General features: G+C 41.5%; 2 protein-coding genes across 4 annotated transcripts in view; both read right to left on the bottom strand.

The window, feature by feature from the left end:
* Positions 1-21,787, bottom strand: part of LOC310756634 (uncharacterized protein) — an 820,367-nt gene that overhangs the window by 540,196 nt on the left and 258,384 nt on the right. The window lies entirely within an intron of this gene.
* The window catches only part of LOC310757082 (major histocompatibility complex class I-related gene protein-like), a 33,232-nt gene continuing 16,555 nt past the window's right edge, over positions 5,111-21,787 (bottom strand). Inside the window, exons 3-8 of the mRNA XM_083602228.1 lie at positions 21,082-21,357; positions 10,672-10,959; positions 9,303-9,386; positions 8,051-8,588; positions 6,692-8,000; positions 5,111-6,084 (exon numbers count right to left, since the gene is read on the bottom strand). Of these exons, the coding sequence (XP_083458354.1) occupies positions 8,542-8,588; positions 9,303-9,386; positions 10,672-10,959; positions 21,082-21,357 (695 nt within the window). The 3' untranslated portion in view covers positions 5,111-6,084; positions 6,692-8,000; positions 8,051-8,541. The remainder of the gene's footprint in view (positions 6,085-6,691; positions 8,001-8,050; positions 8,589-9,302; positions 9,387-10,671; positions 10,960-21,081; positions 21,358-21,787) is intronic.

Here is a 21,787-nt window from a genome sequence, read left to right as displayed (position 1 = left end):
AATATCGATCATGAATTATGGGGAAAGTTGTGGAAAATAAATATGAATTTTATGGCAAGTTATGTGATAAAAAATTGTATGATGAAAATGGCCCACAGATTGTATTTAACACCCATCAGATTGGTGAAAATGTCTAAAGAAGAAAAAGGAATATGTTGGAAGTGTAATGAAATTGAGGGATCTTTTATTCACATGTGTTCGTCGTGTAAAATAATTAAGGAATATTGGGAAACGATATAAAATGAATTTTAAAAGATACCTAAAAAAACTTTCCCCACAACACCTGAGAGTAACAATGGAGGTCCCCCAAAAACAAAAGAGTTTATTAATATACACCACTGCCGCAGATAGAACCTTATTGGCACAAAGGTGGAGAACAAGGATAGTACCCACTCAGGAAGAATGGCAGTGTAAAATGTTCTGAACTGGCTGGTCTAACGAACAGGATAAGAGAAAACAGATATAAGGAATATAAGGAGGAATGGATAATATTTACTGAATATTTCAAGAACCAGTATAGAGAAAGACATAGCTTAGCAGGTCTCATGCAAATCCAGCAGATTTGAAATAGATAAAGAGTATTTAATAGATAACAAACTGGATGATTAAAAAGATGTGGATTATGTAGAGTAGTAGAAAAGCAAAGGAACCAGGAAAAGTGTGGAAGGAAAGTCATATGGTTTATGTATACATGTTGTATTTGGTATGAAGTTGTAAGTGGGACGAGAGGAGGAGAGAGGGGTTAAATATGCTCTCAGTTCCTGTTTTTGAAAATGTAATTAAAATTTTTTTTAATGATCCCCTCCCCAAAGAGGCCTGTTTTCAAGGTGGGCATCCACCCCCAACCATTCCTCACTCACCAATGGAGGAGCTGGTGGAGCTGCTCAAACTTTAACATACATGTCGGTCTGCAATCTTCTAATAATATGATAATGATACAGGAATAATTAGGGGTGCTTTGCAACCCTCAGTGCAATTCTCCATGTGTTGCCTAGATGTATTATTATCTGCACATGCACACATACAAATGACTTGCAGTGCTCCAATATTACTTTGTTTTCTGCCAAGACCCATTGTACGTAGCATAACTCACACACCAAGGCCAGCCCAATACATTTTAACACATGAATGACATCTTATTTAGAGATGAAGAAGTGACTAAGAAAGCCCAAAAAACTTTGAGAGACTATTTTGAGATAAATATGAACACTACTGTTGAAAAAAGAGTAATCTGGGACGCAAGCAAAGCGGTTATGAGAGGGTTTCTGATCCAACAGAATGCAATAAAGAAGAGAACTCAAAATGAGAAAAAAGATAAAATTTTGGAGAAAATAAAAGAAGGTGAGAAGAAATTAAGAGCGAAACCAAAGTCGCAAGAGGTTCTGAGAGAAATAAAGCTATATCAAGTACAATATATGAAAATGATAAATCAGGAAATAGAATGGAAAATTAAGCAGATGAGACAAAAGACATTTGAATCGGCTAATAAATGTGGGAAACTACTAGCCTGGCAGATGAAAAAAAGACAAAAACTTAACACCATTACAAATTTGGAAGTGGAAGGAAAGAATATACAGAATCCAGTGGAGATTAGAAAATGTTTCCAGAGATATTTTAAGCAATTATATACACAAGGGCCACAGAAAGAGATTGATATAGATCAATTTTTGAAAACAAATGGACTACAAAAAAATCTCTCAAGAAAATAAGTTAATGTTGAACTATAAAATAACGGAACAGGAGGTAGAAGGTGCCATTCAGAACATTCAACTGGGTAAATCTCCAGGACCGGACGGCTTAACTTCAAAATATTACAGATCCTTGAAAGATTGGATAATTCAACTACTAAAGGAAGTTTGTAATGGAATTTTGGAGGGGGGGAAAGCACCAGAGTCGTGGAAGGAAGCTTACATTACACTTATACCGAAAACTGAGTCCGAGAAGACACAACTTAAGAATTACCGCCCCCTATCTCTGCTTAATGTGGATTACAAAATTTTTGCAGACATTCTGGCTAAAAGATTAAAAAAAGTATTAGCGGAAGAGATACATAAAGACCAAGCAGGCTTTCTCCCGGGCAGACATTTGTCTGACAATACGAGAAACATAATTAATATTTTAGAAAAGTTACAAGTGAACATTAATACTAAAGCAATTTTGATATTTGTAGATGCGGAGAAAGCTTTTGACAACATTTCTTGGAGTTTTATGAAGAAAAATCTTCAGGGGAGGGGGGTTGGTCAAGGTTTTGGAAATGGTATAGGTGCAATTTACTCAGAACAAAAAGCCAAATTAATTGTTAACAATGTGGTGACAGAGGAATTTAAGATAGAGAAAGGTACACGACAAGGTTGCCCAATTTCCCCATTGCTTTTTATTTCGGTCCTGGAGGTTCTCCTAAATATGATTAGAAGGGACCAATTGGTTAAAGGTATACAAGTCGGAGCTAAACAGTACAAATTGAAAGCATTTGCAGATGATCTAGTATTGGCATTACAGGAGCCAGAATCTAGTACTAAAAGAGTTCTTGAACTGATTCAAGAATTTGGTCAGGTGGCAGGTTTTAAGTTGAACAAGTCTAAAACCAAGGTTGTAGGAAAAAAAATCTAACTGTGATTGAGAAAGAGAGGTTTCAGAAGGAGACAGGTTTAATGTTGGTTAAGAAAGTAAAATACCTGGGGGTTAACATGACTGCTAAGAATTTGAATTTATTTAAAGATAACTATGAAAAATGCTGGTCAGAAGTGAAAAAAGATTTAGAAATATGGTCAAACTTGAAGCTTTCCTTGCTAGGCCGTATCGCTGCTATAAAAATGAATGTATTGCCAAGAATGTTGTTTTTGTTTCAATCATTGCAAATTTTGGACAAGATGGACTGTTTCAAGAAGTGGCAGAGATATATCTCTAGATTTGTCTGGCAGGGCAAGAAGCCTAGAATAAAATTTAAAATACTAACTGATGCAAAGGAAAGAGGTGGATTTGCCCTGCCAGACTTTAAACTTTATTATGAATCAGCCGCATTTTGCTGGCTGAAAGAATGGCTGCTTCTTGAGAACACAGACATTTTGGATTTAGAAGGTTTCAACAATGTATTTGGGTGGCATGCATATCTGTGGTATGACAAGGTCAAAGCACATAAAGCATTTAAAAACCATATTGTCAGGAAAGCACTGTTTAATGTCTGGATAAGATATAAAGATCTACTTGAAAGTAAAACCCCAAGGTGGTTGTCACCGATGGAAGCGAAGGCTCAGTAAAAGCTCAATATGGAGGCCAAATGGCCGAAATATTGGGAGATTTTGGAACAAGAAGGAGATAAATTGAAATTGCAGAGCTTTGAGAAACTAAAAGATAAAGTGCGAGATTGGCTTCATTATTATCAAATAAGGGAGGCTTATAATCTGGACAAGAAAACTGGCTTCCAGGTGGAAAAATCAAAATTGGAAACAGAACTGTTAGATCCCAAAACTAAGATATTATCAAGAATGTATAACTTGCTGTTGAAATGGAATACTCAGGATGAAATGGTGAAATCTGCTATGATAAAATGGGCACAAGATGTTGGACATAACATTATGTTCGCTGACTGGGAACAGTTATGGACCACAGGTATGAAATTTACGGCATGTAATGCCTTAAGAGAGAATATTATGAAAATGATATACAGGTGGTACATGACACCAGTCAAGCTTGCAAAAATATATCATTTGCCCGATAATAAGTGTTGGAAATGTAAAGAAAATGAAGGTACATTCTTTCACCTTTGGTGGACGTGCCCAAGGATTAAGGCTTTCTGGGAGATGATCTATAATGAAATGAAAAAGGTATTTAAATATACCTTCCTGAAGAAACCAGAGGCCTTTCTCCTGGGCATGGTCGGCCAATTGGTGCCAAAGAAGGATAGAACTTTCTTTATGTACGCAACAACAGCAGCAAGAATACTCATTGCAAAGTATTGGAAGACACAAGATCTACCCACCCGGGAAGAATGGCAGATGAAGTTGATGGACCACATGGAACTGGCGGAAATGACTGGCAGAATCCGAGACCAGGGAGAAGAGTCGGTAGAAGAAGATTGGAAGAAATTTAAAGACTATTTACAGAAACACTGTAAAATTAAGGAAGGTTAGAGGGATGTTGGAATGAAGTTAAGTGGTTTTAGCAATAATGTTATAAAGGGGTATGTAAAAATGGATTGTCAATAGGTGAAAAAGTAAAGTTACAGTATATTAAGATAAGATATCAAGATAAAAGCAAAAAGAGTAAGGACTTGCTGAAACAACTACTGAACTAGAACACAAAAAAGGGAGGTGTGAGGAGGTCAGGGAAATAAGCAAATGAAAGACAAGACATGGAAAGACTGATTTGTTTTTAATTGTTTTTATTTTTTCTTTATTTTTTCTGTATTTTGTATTTTTTGTCTTTTTTTTCTCTTTTCTTCTTTCTATTTTTGTAATTTCCTTGAAATTTTAATAAATATTATTTTAAAAAAAACATTTTAACACATGAGGACAGCCCCCAAATGGCATCCTACTCCCCACCAGGGAAGAAGCAGCGAGGGAAGATTTATATCCAGGGTGGAGGGATAAAAAATACTTTATTTAAATTTTAAATCTTTTAAATGGTATTGTTTTAACATTTTGAGGTTTGCTGCCCTGAGCTCCTTTGGGAGGAAGAGTGGGATAAAAATTTAAAAATTAAATATTTTGGGCATCTTCTCAGTGGGAGAACTTCCTCCTGGGTTTGGGGACTTTCGGACAACCCTGGCTGGTCGCCCCCAACCACACTCTGCCCCAGATCAGATATCTACAAATTTCTTTTATTATATTCCCAACCATCCTTTCTTTAGTCCTGGAACCAAAGGCAGCATCCAGGTGGTTCCTCACCCAGGCACTGCAGGCTTCACACCCTCTTGGCCTCATATAACTTAATCCCACCCCTGCAAAACCACAGATTATGATCCCATCTCACTTTGGATACTAGTTCTTCAGTCACTTTTTACTGGAAGAACAATTATCGGCATCTCCCTGCCAGAGTCTGTGAATATTCTCAGAAACTTCAAAATCTCTGGAACTCCTGTGATAAGAAGGCAAGAACCACTAAAGACAAAGGGGGTGCACCCGTATTTTTTTAAGTCAAACATATGTTACAAAAGTAAAAAATATAATTACATCCATTGTCTTTAAAACAAGGTGCAGCAAATCCATTGGGTTAGGCGAGAAGAGTACTGGGGGCCCTGGAGGTCTCCTTGCTGGCTTCCTCCTTGGCTGTCAGCAGGATCAGTCCCTCTCATCTCCTGTAGGAGAGTCGCTACACCCCATCCCCTCAGCCTCTCCACCTCTTTCTCAGTTCCCTGCTTCTCCATTTCCCCCTTCAGCTGTTTCTTCCTCCCCCTCCAGCCTGTTTCTCAACTCACTGCCCCAGGGCATCATGGGAGGCCCAGGGTGGAGCCCCAGAGAACAGCAGCTGGTTGTCCTGGACGTGGAGCTCCATGAACCAGGCTGGAGAACTGGAGCCTTGAAGGTATCGGGACAGAAAGAGGGTCTGGAGGAAACTGCCTCAGCAGCTGCCATTGCCACAGGGAGGGTCTGAACGCCCGCTGGAGCTCCTCATTCTCTGCTCTGCCTGAGGATGTTTGAGAAGAGGCCTCAGAGGTCGCTTCTGGACCAATCTGGATCTAGTCAGACATGACAGTGAGGTTCTGTGGATGTAGAAGGTGACTGAAGAGGGCTGGTGGTGGACGTCCCTCTCATCTGCAGGGGAACCGGAGCACAGCTCTTGGTCAACACAGACAATACCCGTCCCTATCCAGATGTTGTAACTAGAGATGATGCCCTCCTTGGCTTCTACGGGATCAATGGCCAATGCCTTCATCTTCTGAAGCAAACTTGCAAGGTTCCAGATTAGAATCGGATCCAATTCTGACAGCCTCTCTTGTCTTCAGCCACTCTGTTCCTTCTCTCTTTCAGCTTCAACTCCTGAGCATCTAAGCATCCCTCCTCCCTGCCCACCATCCCTCCCTGTCAGTTTTTTCACTTCCTCATGCAGAAGGTGGGTTGAAAACACTCAGCCAGAGCAGTTAGACTGCCTTTATACATTCCATTAAAGAAATTGGAGTTCTTGTTGGAAATACACTAAAAAGGATATACCAAGAACTCAGGCCACAAGTTTCAATATAAGGAATAATTCCTACTCGAGAGTTGAAAAGAAAAACGTGTATATTCTGCTAAGAATAACAGTTTGAAGCTAATGGTAAATTTAAACACAACGTGTAAGTACAGTAGTTTTAAGGTAAAACGTTTAAGTACAGAAATAATGTAGTTTCAAATATGCAGTGATATAGTATAAAGGTACATAAAATACCAGTACACAACAATTATTTTGTACAAGTCTCAATGGCAGTCAAAAGGAGTCCATGTTATATAGAATCAGAATAAAGAATCAAATAGGGCCGAAAAGGAGTATCCGGAGTGTGAATCAGATGTACGACTCAGTAGTGGTGACCAGGACAGGGCCCTGTTTCGGAGTAAACGCCTTCTTCAGCTCGGTTTTTTGAGGGCTATAAATCTGTTGGAAGTCTGTATCATTTAATTCTTTTACGTTTCTTTTTCGACATGCATCTTAGATAATGGAATGCTTCCAAGTTTTCATGTGTTTCTCTGCCAGAGCAGAGCAGCCAGAGCAGTTAGACTGCCTTTATACATTCCATGACATTACATCCGTGTAGCCAAAGGCTGGGTAGCCCAAGAAGCAGGTCAGCCGTAACAATTTAGCCTATTTCATGCATAATACACGTAAAGATGTTGCCTTTCCTTCCATTTGGATGGAAAGTGAGTGACATAAGATTGGGGAAGGGCTTGTGGAAGGAACCACAGCAACAAAGAACCAAGAGATACCATCAAAATCACTGCAAGTGATGCTCAATCTCCTCATCCCTTTTTTATATTATAATTCTTAAAATGTATTTCTATTAAAGATTTCTTAGTTTACAAAAATATCCGCAATGTCTCTTATTTCACGTTGTGTTATGTACAGATCAGTTTCATTTGTTGTGAGACATTAGTCTCCTCATTAATTTTAAAAGCTTTTAGTTGCATATATCTGGAAGATTTCTCATTAATACAAGCACATTTCTGCAAACAAAATTGGCCATAATCCATCAGAAAAGCATGATTACCCTCAAATTCAAGTTACACCTGGAGTCAGAATGAATGGGTGAGAGCCAGGATTAAGGAACATCCTGATCAGCATTAAAGGACAGCAGGAGCTGTGAGCCTCTGCAATTCACAGCCAAACTTGTGCAGGCTCCTTCTGGTCTCATCCGGGCTGGTATGAAACTGCAGAAATAAAGAACAGGAGTGTTTCAAAGTTAAGCCAACATCATGGTGTGGGGGCCTCAGCATTACAGAGCTAGTGGGAACCCAAAGGCCATCTAGTCCAGCCTCCCAAGGAAAGCCACCATCCCTCATCATGTCAGATCAGACATGAGATATGCTAGGAGCATAACCAAAATGGGCCTGCAGAGCAAATGCCTGCAGAGGGCAGCTCAAGCAAGTGAGCCAAGCTGCACACTTTGGGGGAATACCAGGACACAAAGCAGTCCTACCGGAAGGAAAAATCCCTTCCAGAACCCCTTCCAAGATCTCTCATTCATATCCTGCGTAGAACCCATTTGTCAGGTAGAGGAGCTCAGATGAAGAGACAGAATGAGTCACAAGAGCGATTTTCAGCTCAATGGACACTCCAGATTATGTCACCCTTGGAAACCCCAAGGTGGGTAACAGCAGCTTTTCCCCATTTGAGGATGTTCCGCACAGACCTCCTTTGCCCCCACCTGCACCCCCACTTACCCCTGGCGGAGCTGTCGGACCCCTGGTCACTTGCTGCAAAAGGGAGGAAACACAGGAGTCAGGATCCCAGGGAGGGAGATCCCATCCCCCCAGCCCTTCTCCTCCCTCCTTCCAACCCCATCCCAAATCAGGCTCAATATGGGGAGGGGCCTAATAAGAGTTCAGGGACAGGCAGCCCAGAGGCAAGGGGGCTCAAGGACAGCAGTGGGGGGAGAAGCAGGTGCTGGAGGGCGAAGAGAGATGGGCACAGCCTGGCATGGAGGCAGCAGGGGACTAGAGCGGGGGTGGGTGCGATCTGGGCAGGAAGGCAGAAGCTGGGGGGGGGGAGAGCAGTAGTGCCAAATCTGGAGGGGAGGGTTCCTGACATCCACAGAATTGAGCCATCCAACTAATTCTTTAGCTTCAGGTCCCAGTAAATTAAACCACCAGAGACCCCTCTCTCCCCCCACCCTCGGCTCTTCCTCCTGCTCCTTCCTGGAGCCCTTCCCTCAGCCGACAGTCTCTCTGCAGACTTTTCCTGGCCCTGAGGGACCCCTTGCTGTCCCCAGACAGGCTGAGCAGACAGGCTGAAGCTTTCCATCAGGGTCTTGGGCTTAAGGACTAGGCCACCACCATGTTTAATTTCATCTGTTTGTAACCTGTTCCTGCTCCATATTGGGGGGAAATATGTCAGACAGAGAGAGGGGAGGAGTCACTCACTTGAGGCTGCTTTGTAGGCTGATTTCTCGCTCTGTTTCCCTGTAAAGACAAAAGCAGAAGGTCAGAGCTGGAAGGGACCTCCAGAGGCCACCCATCCCATTTCAACCATTTGGTTCTCAGATGCTGAAACCTTCCCAGCAGATGCTTCTCTTGTCTCTTCCAAACACCTCCAAGGAAGGGGAGCCCAGAAGGGGAGCTTTTCAAGGAACTCATTTTACAAAGAAGTAGAAAAAATTGAGGAAATTAAATTTAAAAATCAACATGGGAAACCAGGCTGTGGACAAATTCCAAGCCAAGAGGTCGGAAGAAAACATTATCCAGTACCTTCATTCATTTTCGGATTATTATTTGGTGATTCTCCAAATAAAAATACAAAATGAGAGCACAAAATTTATAATAAAACAAAAACAAACCAGTAACTCACATATAAAAGGCCCAAGGCCTGGTTCGAGATAATCGTTTTTGCCTGGCGCCTAAAGATTTGTAAGGAAGGCTCCCTGCTAAGTGAGTACAGGACTGAAGGCTTAGGATTGATTAAAACATCAGGTGGAAAGTGAACTTCCTGAGCACGGAGTGAGCACAAAGCAATGACCAACAGGACTTTTGATTCATGTTCACAGGGTGTTTTATGGGGAGGGGTCTCTGTAGGAATACAAGGGGCAGTTGCCAGGAAGCTCCACCAGCACATTCCCAGTTGGAGGCCGAGACAGAAGGACACAGGAGAGGCAGCAAACGCATCCAGGGTTTACTTACTGCGGATGAAGATGATGATCCCAGAGACCAGCAGGATGGCAGCCATGACACCCAAAATGGCTCCCAGAATGAGCCCCAGGTTGACTGAAAGGAGACAAGAGACATTTTTATTCAGACTGGAGGCAGCAGCTCCCCAAGGCCTCAAGTAGGAGATTTGAGTGGAGGTGCTGAGCTATGAGCCCGGGAGGATTTTACATGTGCAAAGCAGGCCCTCTTTCTCTCTTCTGACAGGCCAAGGTCTTCTCTGTAGTGGCCCCGATACAAGGGAGTTTATTTTTCCACCAGAGTCCAGCATTAGAGGTCTTCAAAATAACCAATTCATTTAAGGAAGACTGTTGACAGGCACACCTGTTTCATCACAGACTCCAGATTTAAAAGCAGGTCTCCTCCTGCTCAGGCGCTTCAGCCTTCTCTGTCCTGACCCTGAGAGGAAGGGATTCCCTCCCCTCTGAGACCCCCCAGAGCCCAGCATTACAGGCCTTCAGGGAAGACACAAACCCTTAGGAAAAAGCATCTTGTGTAGGGTTGCCATATGTCCAGTTTTTCCTGGACACATCCTCTTTTTCAGACTTAAAATGTCTGTCCGGACAAATTTTTTAAATGAGGCAAAATGTCCAGGTTTTTTTGGTTGGGTGGAATCTCTGAAGTCTGTAGCGCTAGTGAGTGAGCCCTGGTCCACTCAAGGGCTGCTTCCATAATCCTCACTAGCCTGCCTGTGAGAAGGAGAGGCGGGTGTGTTGGTGGGGATGTGCGTTCATGCGCTCCTGCAGGGGAAGAGAGAGTTTGGCTGTTAGACATTCTGCTTGGCTTCCTGCAGGCGCAGCTTTCCTGCCGGTGTGTCTGTGGGATGAGCTTTGTTATTAAAAAACCCTTCTTGCTCTTCCCAGCGGTGTGCGGGTGTTTGGGCTGAGTGGAGATGAATATCAGTTTTTGTAGCTGGGCGCGCTTGAGAGGAAGAGTGAGTGAGAATCTTTTTCACTGTGAAGTACAGTCAGTCTGGGACTCCCTCTTTTAAGTTCATTGCCCCTTTTTCAGTCGTAGTGATTGTAAGTTTGATTTTGAAGAAGTAAAACATGTGCCCACATTCTTTGACATCACAACTGCTTGGGCTTAAAGGCAAAAAGGTGACAGCCAGTTTTTACCTACGACATCCAATTTGAGTTCAAGGCCTATGAGACACTTGCCAGAAAAGGCTGCATCTCTGCTGAAGTCTACAGATTCCGATTCAGCTGCTTCCCTCCAGAGACGTAGACAGGATCCAACTGGGGTTCCCCATCTGAGCTGTGCTGCTGCTGAAGGGAGGAGTTGGGTGGAAATCCCCCTCCCAGAGCCCACCCCTTCCCCTCCTGTCTGCCTGTCTGTCTCTCACCAGGCTCCTTCTCCCAGGCCACGTCCAGAGGCTTCTCCAGGCTGTCATGCTCCACGCGGCACCGGAAGCGCTCCCTCTCCTCGGGGTGGATCTGGACGCTGAGCAAGACATAGTAGGTCCCGTCCGAGTTGGGGGCGACCAATCCTTGGAGGGTGCCCTCCTGCCAGACCTCCCCGTCCTTCACCCAGTTGGCCTCAATCTGCTTGGGGTAGAAGCCATGGACTTTGCAAACGAGGGTCTCCAGGCCGTCATAGTCTGCCTTCCTGGTCACCTTCACCACCGGAGCCTCTGCAAAAAGGGCCACATTAAGGTTTACAGATAGACACCCACAACGGGAGCCTCAATGAATCCTGCATTTTTTAAGAGCAGAGGAGCAGGGACCCAAGGGGCAACCTAGTCAGAATCTCACACCTGCAGAAATAAATAAATAAATAAATAAATAAATAAATGGGATTTCCTCAACCTCCCTTGGCATCTTCCCCAGTCAGTGTCTATGGTGGAACTGTTTTTAGATGTTTTATCCTTTGTTTGCCAAAGCAGACTCCTTTGGGAGGGAGGGCTGGGTAAAAATTAAATTGTCATCTTGCAAAGCTCCAACACTACTCAAACATGACGACTTGTGGTTCCAAGATTGTCCCAGGGAGCTGCCTCTAGGCTGAGGGGGCAAACTGAGGGCAGCTCAGACTGATTCTGTTCCTCTCTTGAGGGGGAAGAAATCCTGGACTCACTGCTCTGTTTTTCAGGACTTTTCAGCCCAATAGTTAGTGAACAAAGCCAACAGCCCTGGGAAAGACAGAGCTCCTTTCTAGTTCTCCCGCCTGCCCTGAAAGGGTCCCTTGAGGTTGGAAAGGGCCCATCTCCCTTCTCCACGGCAGCCTCCCCTGGAGTGGAAAGGGCAGACCAGGAGGCCCAGTAAGCCAGCAACTTACACACATTTAACATGTGCACATACAGCTTTATGCACTTGCCAAAAATATTCTAAAAAACAAAAAGAGGAGGCAGGCATCTGGAGAAGGACTTTGGCAACCCAATCGCCCTTGAATCCAATGTGTTTTGACTATACACAATTTTGGCTTTAGGCATGATTCACAGAATGTAACCCTTGTTCAAAAACTGGGTAGCTGTTGTCTGAAGGGGCTGTTCCAGGATCCCACCCGCTTTGCAGTGCCTGGACTGGTTAACTTGGGTCTAGGAGGGGATGTGACTCTGCTGGGGGGAGCAGGAAGGAAGGAAGGTCAAGCCCTTTCCCCACAGAAACCCCAAACAAGAACCTCCCTACCCCACCCACCTGTCCTCAGCAGAACCTCCGTCCCAAAGAGGTTGATTCCCAGCCTCCTTTGCACGTTGTCACCCTTGAAAACGCTTTATTGTGCCTTTTGAGGTGAAATCCTCAACCTCAAGAAATATGTTCAGTGTCTTTGGGGTGAATTATCACCACGCCCCATAGATGAATTTGCTCAGATGTCTCTAAGCACGGCTAATACGTATGTGTCATTCCTCAAAAAGGAAGGGTGCTAGAATTATTACATTTTTAATTAATGTTCATATCAGCAAAGCTAATAGAGACAGGAAGAAAGCCAGTCTAAACACTTGATCATTTGATTGGCCCCTGTGCCAGATTCCTGAAGGCAGAAGAGTGGACTGTACCATTTCAAGGCACGAGGTTGAGGAAGAGGACGCTTCTGAATGTTCCCCATTGAAAAAAGTTGTATACCTCACAAATAAAAAAGATAAGAAGGTAGAAGAGGGAATTCCCATACTCTCTCACTATGTGCAGGTTTTCTGCTTTTAGGCCACAAGTGGCTAACCTATAGACTTAGTGGGGGGCTCCCCACACATTTTCTATTTTTAAAAAGGTTAATTAATTTAGTTTTAAAGACTTTCCCCACAGGTATGTAGGGGGAGACATGGCACATTGATGCAAGGGGCACATTGATACACCAAGAATATTTCAATATTGAGGCACTAAAACGTGTCTATACATGTGTGAGTATGACAGTTGCGACCGCGCTGCCCGCCAGTTCGCCATTGGCGTTTGACGAGAGTAGGTGTGTTTTTAGCGTGGCCAACTAAAAAATTATGTGAAATGTAAAAGTGTTCCAATGCTGTTTTTCGTCAGTTAAGATTTAAAAATACCTAAGGTAAATTATCCCACTCAGTGATCAGGATTACAATTGATTTTTAAATAAATTCAGTGGTTTTATTAATAACTGTTAGATTTCTGAAAATGTCCGTTGGGGCACTTTGATACACTAAGACATGGGGCCCTGCTAGTGTACAATAGTGCCCCAATATACAAGTTTGCATGAAATCTCTAAACTGATTTCCTACACATGAAATTTGAAAATAAAAAAACTGTTGTTGACTATGTGGCCAAAGTCATTTCTAAATATAATATGACCGATTATCAAGTGTCATTTCTCAGGAAATATCCAGGATCTTGTATGTTTGTCTTCCCCATTGTAGAAGATAAGGCAAGCATTGATTTCAAGGATGCTGTTTTGCAGTTGCCAAAACCAAATTTCTCAAAGGGCACAACTCGAACACCAGTACTTTATACTTTTTTTTTTTTACTTCCATGGATATAATGTGCAATAGAAGCTAAACGTTAAGGAAATATCTTATTTTTTATAAGCATTTTGTTTAAATCACTATTTTTGGACTACCTAATGTGAGTTCTTATACTTTTTAAAGTTTTTCCAAAGTTTTTTTTTTAATGCATAGGTGTTTGAGTAAAAATTAATTTAAGTTTTTAAGTTTTGTTAAGAAAACCTGCCATAAAGTCTATGATATGTGTGAAACACTTTTAGTTTTGATACGTAATTTAGATTTTTAAGTAACAAATTGTAGGACTGATTATGATCTCTCACAATAAAAATGGTTTTTTTATTAATTTTTTGTAAATAATTACCATTCTCACACAATTTATGCTTTGTATCAAAGTGCCCCGTAGTTGGGGCAGAATGATACAAAACCCATTTTTTACTCAAGTCATTATATTCTCATTATCTTCTAACTTTAACGGTTCTTTTGATTGCTATTATAATATTGATTAGTTATACCATGCATAAAGCAATTTTTTATTATTATTTGACTCATTTTGGTACATAAAATATGAGAGTGGATTTTTCTGCATCAATCTGCCCCACTTTCCCCTACCCAAGTGTAAAGGCAAGAGGTTTTTCTGTGTCCCGCCTCAAATCTGTCCATTTCACACTTTCCGGTACTGCTCTGAGTCTTAAATTCCTCTCTTTCCCTTGTAATTCAATCATAGACAGTGTCAAATTATGATCCTCAAGTTTCTTATATACCAGTGGTATCTTCTCTTGGACAGTGGTTGCAATCTCCTTAGCTTCCTCAGCTAACTTCCGAGTCGAGGCCGATTCCTCCAATAATTTTTCAATAGACTGTGTATTAGAATTCACCTTCTTTCCCAGTTCATTTATACTTGTAGTGTTCAAATCAATTTTTGCTGAGGCCTCAGCTACTTGTTTATTTGTCTCTGCAACCTGTTTAGCTAAGTTTTCCAGAGATGCATTAATTTTACCAAGTGCCTGAGCCAGTAGGTCTTCTGATGACATAGCCTTTAGCTTAACTTGCGAAGCAGCAGCTCCCGCTGTGCCTGCTGCTCCAGATGTTGAAGCCCTTCTCTGCTGTGTAGTGTCAGTTTTGTATTGTCTACCAGACCTGGTAGTCTTTTCCTGTGTCAGCTCTATCTTCCCTTTCTCATTTGCCATAGCACTCCCATACAAAATCCAAGGTCAGTCTCACGCCTGGTAACTTTGTTTTGAAAAGGAATTTTCCAGGCTAAATTGCTTAGTGGCTTAATAATTGCTACAACATAATCTCCTCTAGGGGGACACACTTCCAACTTCACTTGCAACTTTTAAAGCAAATATAGTCCTTATAAGTCCCCCTTATCCCTTAAAAAGCCACAGTTTCAATTAAAAGTTACTTTTTGGTCCACATCCGTTCAGAATTGTATCTTTTCACAGAGTATCAGTGTTCTTTACCCTTAACGCATTGACAGCTGTCAAAGGCAGTCCGTTCCCAGGTTTTGGAGGCAGCAGATATAACTTTACTCCCTCTTTCCTTGCAGGTAAATAATGCTAAAAATTCTCCCCTCCACGCCTGCAAGCAGGAGGGGGATCGCTTTTTTGGTGATGGATTTGGAATCTTTAAGAAACGTCTTTCCAAGTTACAGCTTTACAATCTCTTTGCTTTGCTCTATTTACAAGCCTATTTACACTATCAAAGAACTCTGGAAATTGAAGATTCATTTGTGGAGATCTTTAAGGATATACCCAAGTATATCTTGGATGTAAGGGCCCACTACAGAGATCTTGTGGGCCTATTGAGAAGAAATAGAATACTTTTTAGATGGGAATTTCCCCAAGGTCTATCTTTCAAATATAAAGGAAGAAAAATAAGAATAAGGACAGTGAACGATAAAGACAAATTTTTGAATGATCACGAGGAGGACTTACAGAAGGAAGTGGAAGCTGGAGAGGAACCAACTGCATCAGGAAAAGGAATTGCGGACATAGCAAATTTATCATTTGGACTTGTTGAACCAGGGAAAGACATACCACTGACAGAAGAAGAACAACAACTCGGGGCAGTCAGAGGGAAGAACAAGTAACTCATCATGGCTCTGCAACTTCTAAGTTGGAATTGTAATGGGCTTAATTCCCCTCGAAAGAGAAAAAGTGTTTTTCATATATTAAGAAAAAAACAACTGGACTTGATTTGTTTACAGGAAACACATGTAATGAGGTTACACAGGAAAATACTTATCAATAAGATATTGGGACAAAACAAAAATTTTTTTTCCTTCCAGTAGCACCTTAAAGACCAACTAAGTTAGTTCTTGGTATGAGCTTTCGTGTGCATGCACACGAAAGCTCATACCAAGAACTAACTTAGTTGGTCTTTAAGGTGCTACTGGAAGGAAAAAAAATTTTTGTTTTGACTATGGCAGACCAACACGGCTACCTTTCTGAGATTGGGACAAGAATTTATTTCGTCTGACAAGGTCAAAAAGAGAGGAGTGGTGATATATGCAAAGGAGAAACACTCACCGAAACAAATTTTTAAATTTGAACAAGGAAGATATTTGGCTATTGAAATTCAATTTCAAGGAGAGAAATTTTTGATTGTAGGGGTGTATTTACCGAACGAGGGGAAATCTGAATTTTTTAAGAAGTTGCATGAGGTTCTTCTGGACTATATGGACTATAATATAATCTTGATGGGGGACATGAATGGAGTTGTATCTACAAATATGGACAAGGCACAAAAACAGGTAGTCACCAAAGATGGTAGATTACCAAAAACTTTCTTTGAATTGACTGACAATATGGACTTGATCGACATTTGGAGAACTAAGAACCCCCTGGAGAGAGAGGGAACTTTCTTCTCTGAAGCTAAGATGACATGGACTAGAATTGACCAAATCTGGATTACTAGAGGAATGGCACCAAAGATAAAAAAAGTGGAAATCTGCCCTAAAACTTGCTCAGACCACAATGCTGTAAAGATGGAGATGAAGCAAATAACACCCGGTTCCTTTAGATGGAGGATGAATGACACTTTATTTAGAGATGAAGAAGTATATAAAAAGGCCCAAAAAACTTTGAGAGACTATTTCGAAATAAATATGACTACTAATGTTGAAAAAAGAGTAATTTGGGATGCAAGTAAAACTGTGATGAGAGGGTTCCTGATTCAACAGAATGCAATAAAAAAGAGAAGCCGAAATGAGAAAAAGGATAAAATTTTGGAAAAAATAAAAGAAGGAGAGAAAAAACTGAGAGTAAAGCCAAAGTCACAGGAGATCTTGAAAGAAATAAAGTTATTTCAAGTACAATATATGGAATTGATGAATCAGGAAATAGAATGGAAAATTAAACAAATGAGACAAAAGACATTTGAATCTGCGAACAAATGTGGGAAACTATTGGCTTGGCAATTGAAAAAAAGACAAAAATTAAACACCATTACAAACTTAGAAGTAGAAGGAAAAGACATACATAATCCAATTGAGATTAGAAATTGCTTCCAGAAGTACTTTAAACAATTATATGCACAAGGGCCACAGAACGAAATGGACATTGACCGATTTTTGAAGATAAATGGATTACAAAAAATTTCACAAGAAAGTAAACTAATGTTGAATTGCAAAATATCTGACCAGGAGATAGAAGGTGCCATTCAAAATATGCAATTAGGCAAGTCTCCAGGACCGGATGGGTTGACTTCCAGCTATTACAGATCTTTGAAAGAGTGGCTATTACAACCTTTGAAGGAAGTCTGCAATGAAATTTTGGAAGGGAAAAGGGCACCAGAATCGTGGAAAGATGCCTATATTACACTAATACCAAAAACAGAGACTGAAAAGACTCAACTTAGGAAATACCATCCCATATCCCTACTAAATGTGGATTACAAAATTTTTGCTGATATTTTGGCTAAGAGACTGAAAAAAGTATTGATTGAAGAGATTCACAAGGACCAAGCGGGCTTTCTACCGGGAAGACATCTATCTGATAACCTGAGGAATATAATTGACATTTTGGAAAAGCTAGAAGTGAATATAAACACTAAAGCAGTTCTGATATTTGTGGATGCGGAGAAAGCCTTTGACAATATTTCTTGGAGTTTTATGAAAAAGAACCTACAGGGTATGGGGGTAGGCCATGACTTTGAGAATGGTATAGGTGCAATATATTCTGAACAAAAGGCTAAATTAATTGTAAATAATGTGGTCACGGAACAATTTAAGATAGAAAAAGGGACACGACAGGGATGCCCAATTTCCCCTTTGCTCTTTATATCGGTCCTGGAGGTTTTGCTGAATATGATCAGAAGGGACCGGATGGTTAAAGGTATACAGGTCGGAGCTAAACAGTATAAATTGAGAGCATTTGCAGATGACCTAGTTTTGACACTACAGGAGCCAGAATCTAGTACTAAAAGAGTTTTAGAATTAATTCAAGAATTTGGTCAGGTTGCAGGGTTCAAATTGAACAAGTTAAAAACTAAGGTTCTTGAGAAAAACTTAACACCAACCGAAAGAGAGAAGTTTCAGGACTTCCGGGTTAGCGCCATCGCCTAATGGCGGATTCCCTCCGAGCTCCGGAGGGAATCGGCTTAGTAGGGGTCAGGTCCTGCGACGCGGGGACCCTCAGAAACCACAGGCGCTGAAGCCTGTGGACCTGGTGACTCGGTGGGCACCATTTGCGCCCCCCCCGACCCGCGAAGGAGCCTTTTTAAAGGCTCCGGAACGGGGGACGGAGAGTGGTGCGGTGCTGTGAGTCGACTGCTTCCCCTACTGAGTGAAGCCGCATGCCATGGACGGAGAGCGCTGACTTCTTTCTCTGAACATTTGGACTAAAAGTAACAACCCGTGAGTAATACGGAAATTGGACTTAAAAGGGAAATTTTTGGGGGGGAATTAGGCACGACCAGGTAAGGTGTAAAGAGGAAGTCCGCCTACCCGCCTTGTAAACATTTTAAAGCAAGGATTTTACAACTAAGGTTGAGAGAATACCTTTCTTTTTTGTGGATAAAAGCCATTAACTTCACGTTTTGGCAATATAAGTGATTGTGCTGGAGGATAAGAGCTAACATTGAGAGCGGAATTCACCCCTCCCCCAAGACCCGGGAGCGATCAGTGAGAGAGCCTGTGGAAGAGACATAAAGACTTTGACAGCTGTCAAACTAGCTGTGAAAGTTGGGGAAAAAGGAGAACTTTGTTTCTGTTGTCTTTGCTGGTTATATTTGTTACAATCTGGTAACAAATTGTTAAAAATAAAGAAGAAAAGGTTAACTTGACTTTTGGGTTGGAACTGGAAGATATTAAGAAACCAGAATCCCTCTAGAGGGGGTTTAGGACATTACAAAAATGGCTGTAAGTGGAAAAACACTGGCTGAACTGGAGAGGACTTTTTTTCTCTTGGGAAAGTTGCAGGAACAGAGTGATGTTTTGGCTACAAATGTTACAATACTGAACAGAACAGTAAATAAAGTTACTGAGCCTGGGAGGGACTTGACTCAAGTCTTTGCAGCTGAACAGGAAAGTTTTGCAGTTGAATTAAAATTTTTTGCAGCTGAACAAGAAAAGGAATTTGAGAAATCTGAGAATGTGATGAAAGAGGAACATGATGATTTGAAGGAAAAAGGAGGAGGAGCTATAATGTCACAGATGATTGAGGAGAGCCAGAGGCCGGTTAAGATGGATATAAAGGAAAATAAGATCAGGATGATGAAAATCTGGTTTGAATTGAAGAATGGAGAATGGAGAGATCTTCCTGTGTGGAGATCTGAAGATCTATGGAATACAAACCTGGCTATAGTGGAAATTGGAGCTTTTGGGACATTTGGACTTAAGAGAAGTAAGAAACAAGATTTTGGCTCCACTTTTAAATATGGAGGCCTGGCTGGAAGAAACATGGACCTTACTGGGACAGAGCTTCTTCGAGATTTGGAGTTCAATATAAAGGACTATCAAAAAAACCGGCAGAGAGGAATTGAGAGAGAATTAAGAGCCTCGGACGTGAGGTCGCCAGGCTGACTGCAGATGGACTGATGGACTTTTGTTGGGGTTCGAAACCGGGAAAGGGGGTGGTGGGGCTTTGGGAATCCAAAGGGTGTACAATTATATTCTGTTTCATTTAATTTTGTTTTGCCAATAACATAAAAATGGGGAATTCGGGGAAGGGAATTGGGGCCGACCTTAGAAAAAGATTTTTAAGAATAAGTTTTGATGTATAAAGATTGAGGTTTATAAGTTAAAATTGGTTAACTAAAATGAATTAGAGAAAATAAGGTAAAGTTTGGGGACAAGAACTTGCTGAGCTAAAAATTGGAACGGGAATACAAGAAGGGGAGGTGCGGGGAAGTCAAGGAAACTGGTCATTGACAGTAAGAAATGTAAATTTTATGTGTTTTTAAGTGTGTGTTTTTTTTGTTTTTTCTTTATTTTTTGAAAATTCCAATAAATATTTTAAAAAAAAATGAAAGAGAGAAGTTTCAGAATGAAACAGGACTGACTGTGGTTAAGAAAGTGAAATACCAATACTTACCTGGCAGGGGAGATACCATGATCACAAGAAAGTGAAATACCTGGGGATTAATATGACAGCTAAAAATGGGAATTTGTTTAAAGATAATTATGAAAAATGTTGGGCTGAAGTGAAAAAAGATTTAGAAATTTGGTCAAATTTGAAGCTTTCCTTGTTGGGTCGAATTGCAGCTATAAAGATGAATGTATTGCCTAGAATGTTGTTTTTGTTTCAAACATTGCAAATTTTGGACAAAATGGACTGTTTCAAGAAGTGGCAGAAAGACATTTCTAAATTTGTCTGGCAGGGCAAGAAGCCTAGAATAAAATTTAAGATATTAACTGATGTAAAGGAAAGGGGTGGATTTGCCCTGCCAGACTTCAAACTCTACTTTGAATCAGCAGCATTCTGCTGGTTGAAAGACTGGCTGCTTCTTGAGAATACAGACATTTTGGATTTAGAAGGTTTTAACAACGTTTTTGGGTGGCATGCATATTTGTGGTACGACAAGGTTAAAGCACATAAAGCATTTAAAAACCATATTGTCAGGAAAGCATTGTTTAATGTTTGGATTAGATATAAGGATTTATTGGAAAATAAAACCCCAAGGTGGTTGTCACCAATGGAGGCTAAGGCTCAGAAAAAACTTAATATGGAGGCCAAATGGCCAAAATATTGGGAAATTTTGGCGCAAGAAGGGGACAGACTGAAATTGCAGAGTTTTGAGAAATTAAAAGATAAAGTGCGAGACTGGCTTCATTATTATCAGATAATGGAGGCTTACAATTTGGATAAGAAAGTTGGCTTCCAGGTGGAAAAATCTAAATTGGAAACAGAACTGTTAGAACCCAAAACTAAGACTTTGTCAAAAATGTATAATTTGCTGTTGAAATGGAATACTCAGGATGAAACGGTTAAATCTGAAATTTAAGAGAACTGTATGTGTTTTTCTTTCTTTTTGCTTTTTTCTTTTTGTTTGTATAAAATTGGAAACTTAATAAATATCTTTTTTTAAAAAAAATCTGTCCATTTCAATTTTATGTTTTTACTGAATTTAAAATGCACTTTGCTTTTCTGGCTCCTTCCCTGCTGTTTCTGTGCCACCTCCCACCATTTGTCCTTTCCCATCCCTTATTCTGGGGGGGGGGTGTTAAGCATCTCCCTCCCCAATCATGCTCTGAAGTGACCCCCTTTCTCCTCCCAGAGTCCCAAACTTATTTCTGCCTCCCCCACCAAGAAAAGTGTTTGCTCTTTGGTCCAGAAAGGAAAACTGTTAGGGGGGGAGGGGAATTTGTAGGAAAACTGCCCCACTGAGCCCCCCTCCCCTCCCCACTGCCCCCCTCACCTGTCCTCAGCAGAGTCTCCTTCCCGTAGTCCAGGTATCTCTGCAGCCACTCAATGCATTCCTCCTCCAGGTAGTGCTTACTGTACTGGTTCCAGGCCAAGTCAGAATCCCACTTCCTCTTGGTCACTTGGGCCCCTGTATCAGCTGCCGTCCAGGTGAGGGTCTCCTTGTCGAAGGCGATGAAGTCTCTCCCATTGTAGCCAAACTGCCTATACCCTCCTTTGCGCCCGTCTGACCTCAGCTCACAGCCGTACATGTACTGAAGGGTGTGGATCCCTGGAATGACCAAAAGAGGCCCAGGTGGTCAAGGGGGGGTCAAAGCAGCCCCTCCCCCCATCAGCAAAAGAGCCCAGGAAAAAGGATTTATTTGCCTCAGACTCAGGGAAGAGGCAGCAGTGAGAGGGGAGAAAAATCAACCAGCATTGTATCTTTCTGAAGGCTCATCCACATAACATGTTCACTGAGGTAAACACTACAATCCTGAGCCTATAAAGCCCCCCTTTAATTGCCCTCCTCTCTCTCATCGCCTCACAGTCTCCCCCCCCCTTGCAGGGTCTGAGGTTGTTAAGTTGTGAGTGAACATATCAGACGACACAGCGATTCTTCAAACAGCTCGTTTATTCAGAGGCCAGAGCAGAACTGACTGAAGCGCTCAGTCAGCCTGCTTATATAGAGCTCCAGTACAACGTTACTGTAGCAACTTTCT

This window comes from Podarcis filfolensis (assembly GCF_964270895.1).
Source record: "Podarcis filfolensis genome assembly, chromosome: 2".
Classification (NCBI taxonomy): Eukaryota; Metazoa; Chordata; class Lepidosauria; order Squamata; family Lacertidae; genus Podarcis; species Podarcis filfolensis.
Note: the sequence above shows the minus strand (reverse complement) of the source record. Positions and strands in the feature narration are given on the sequence as shown.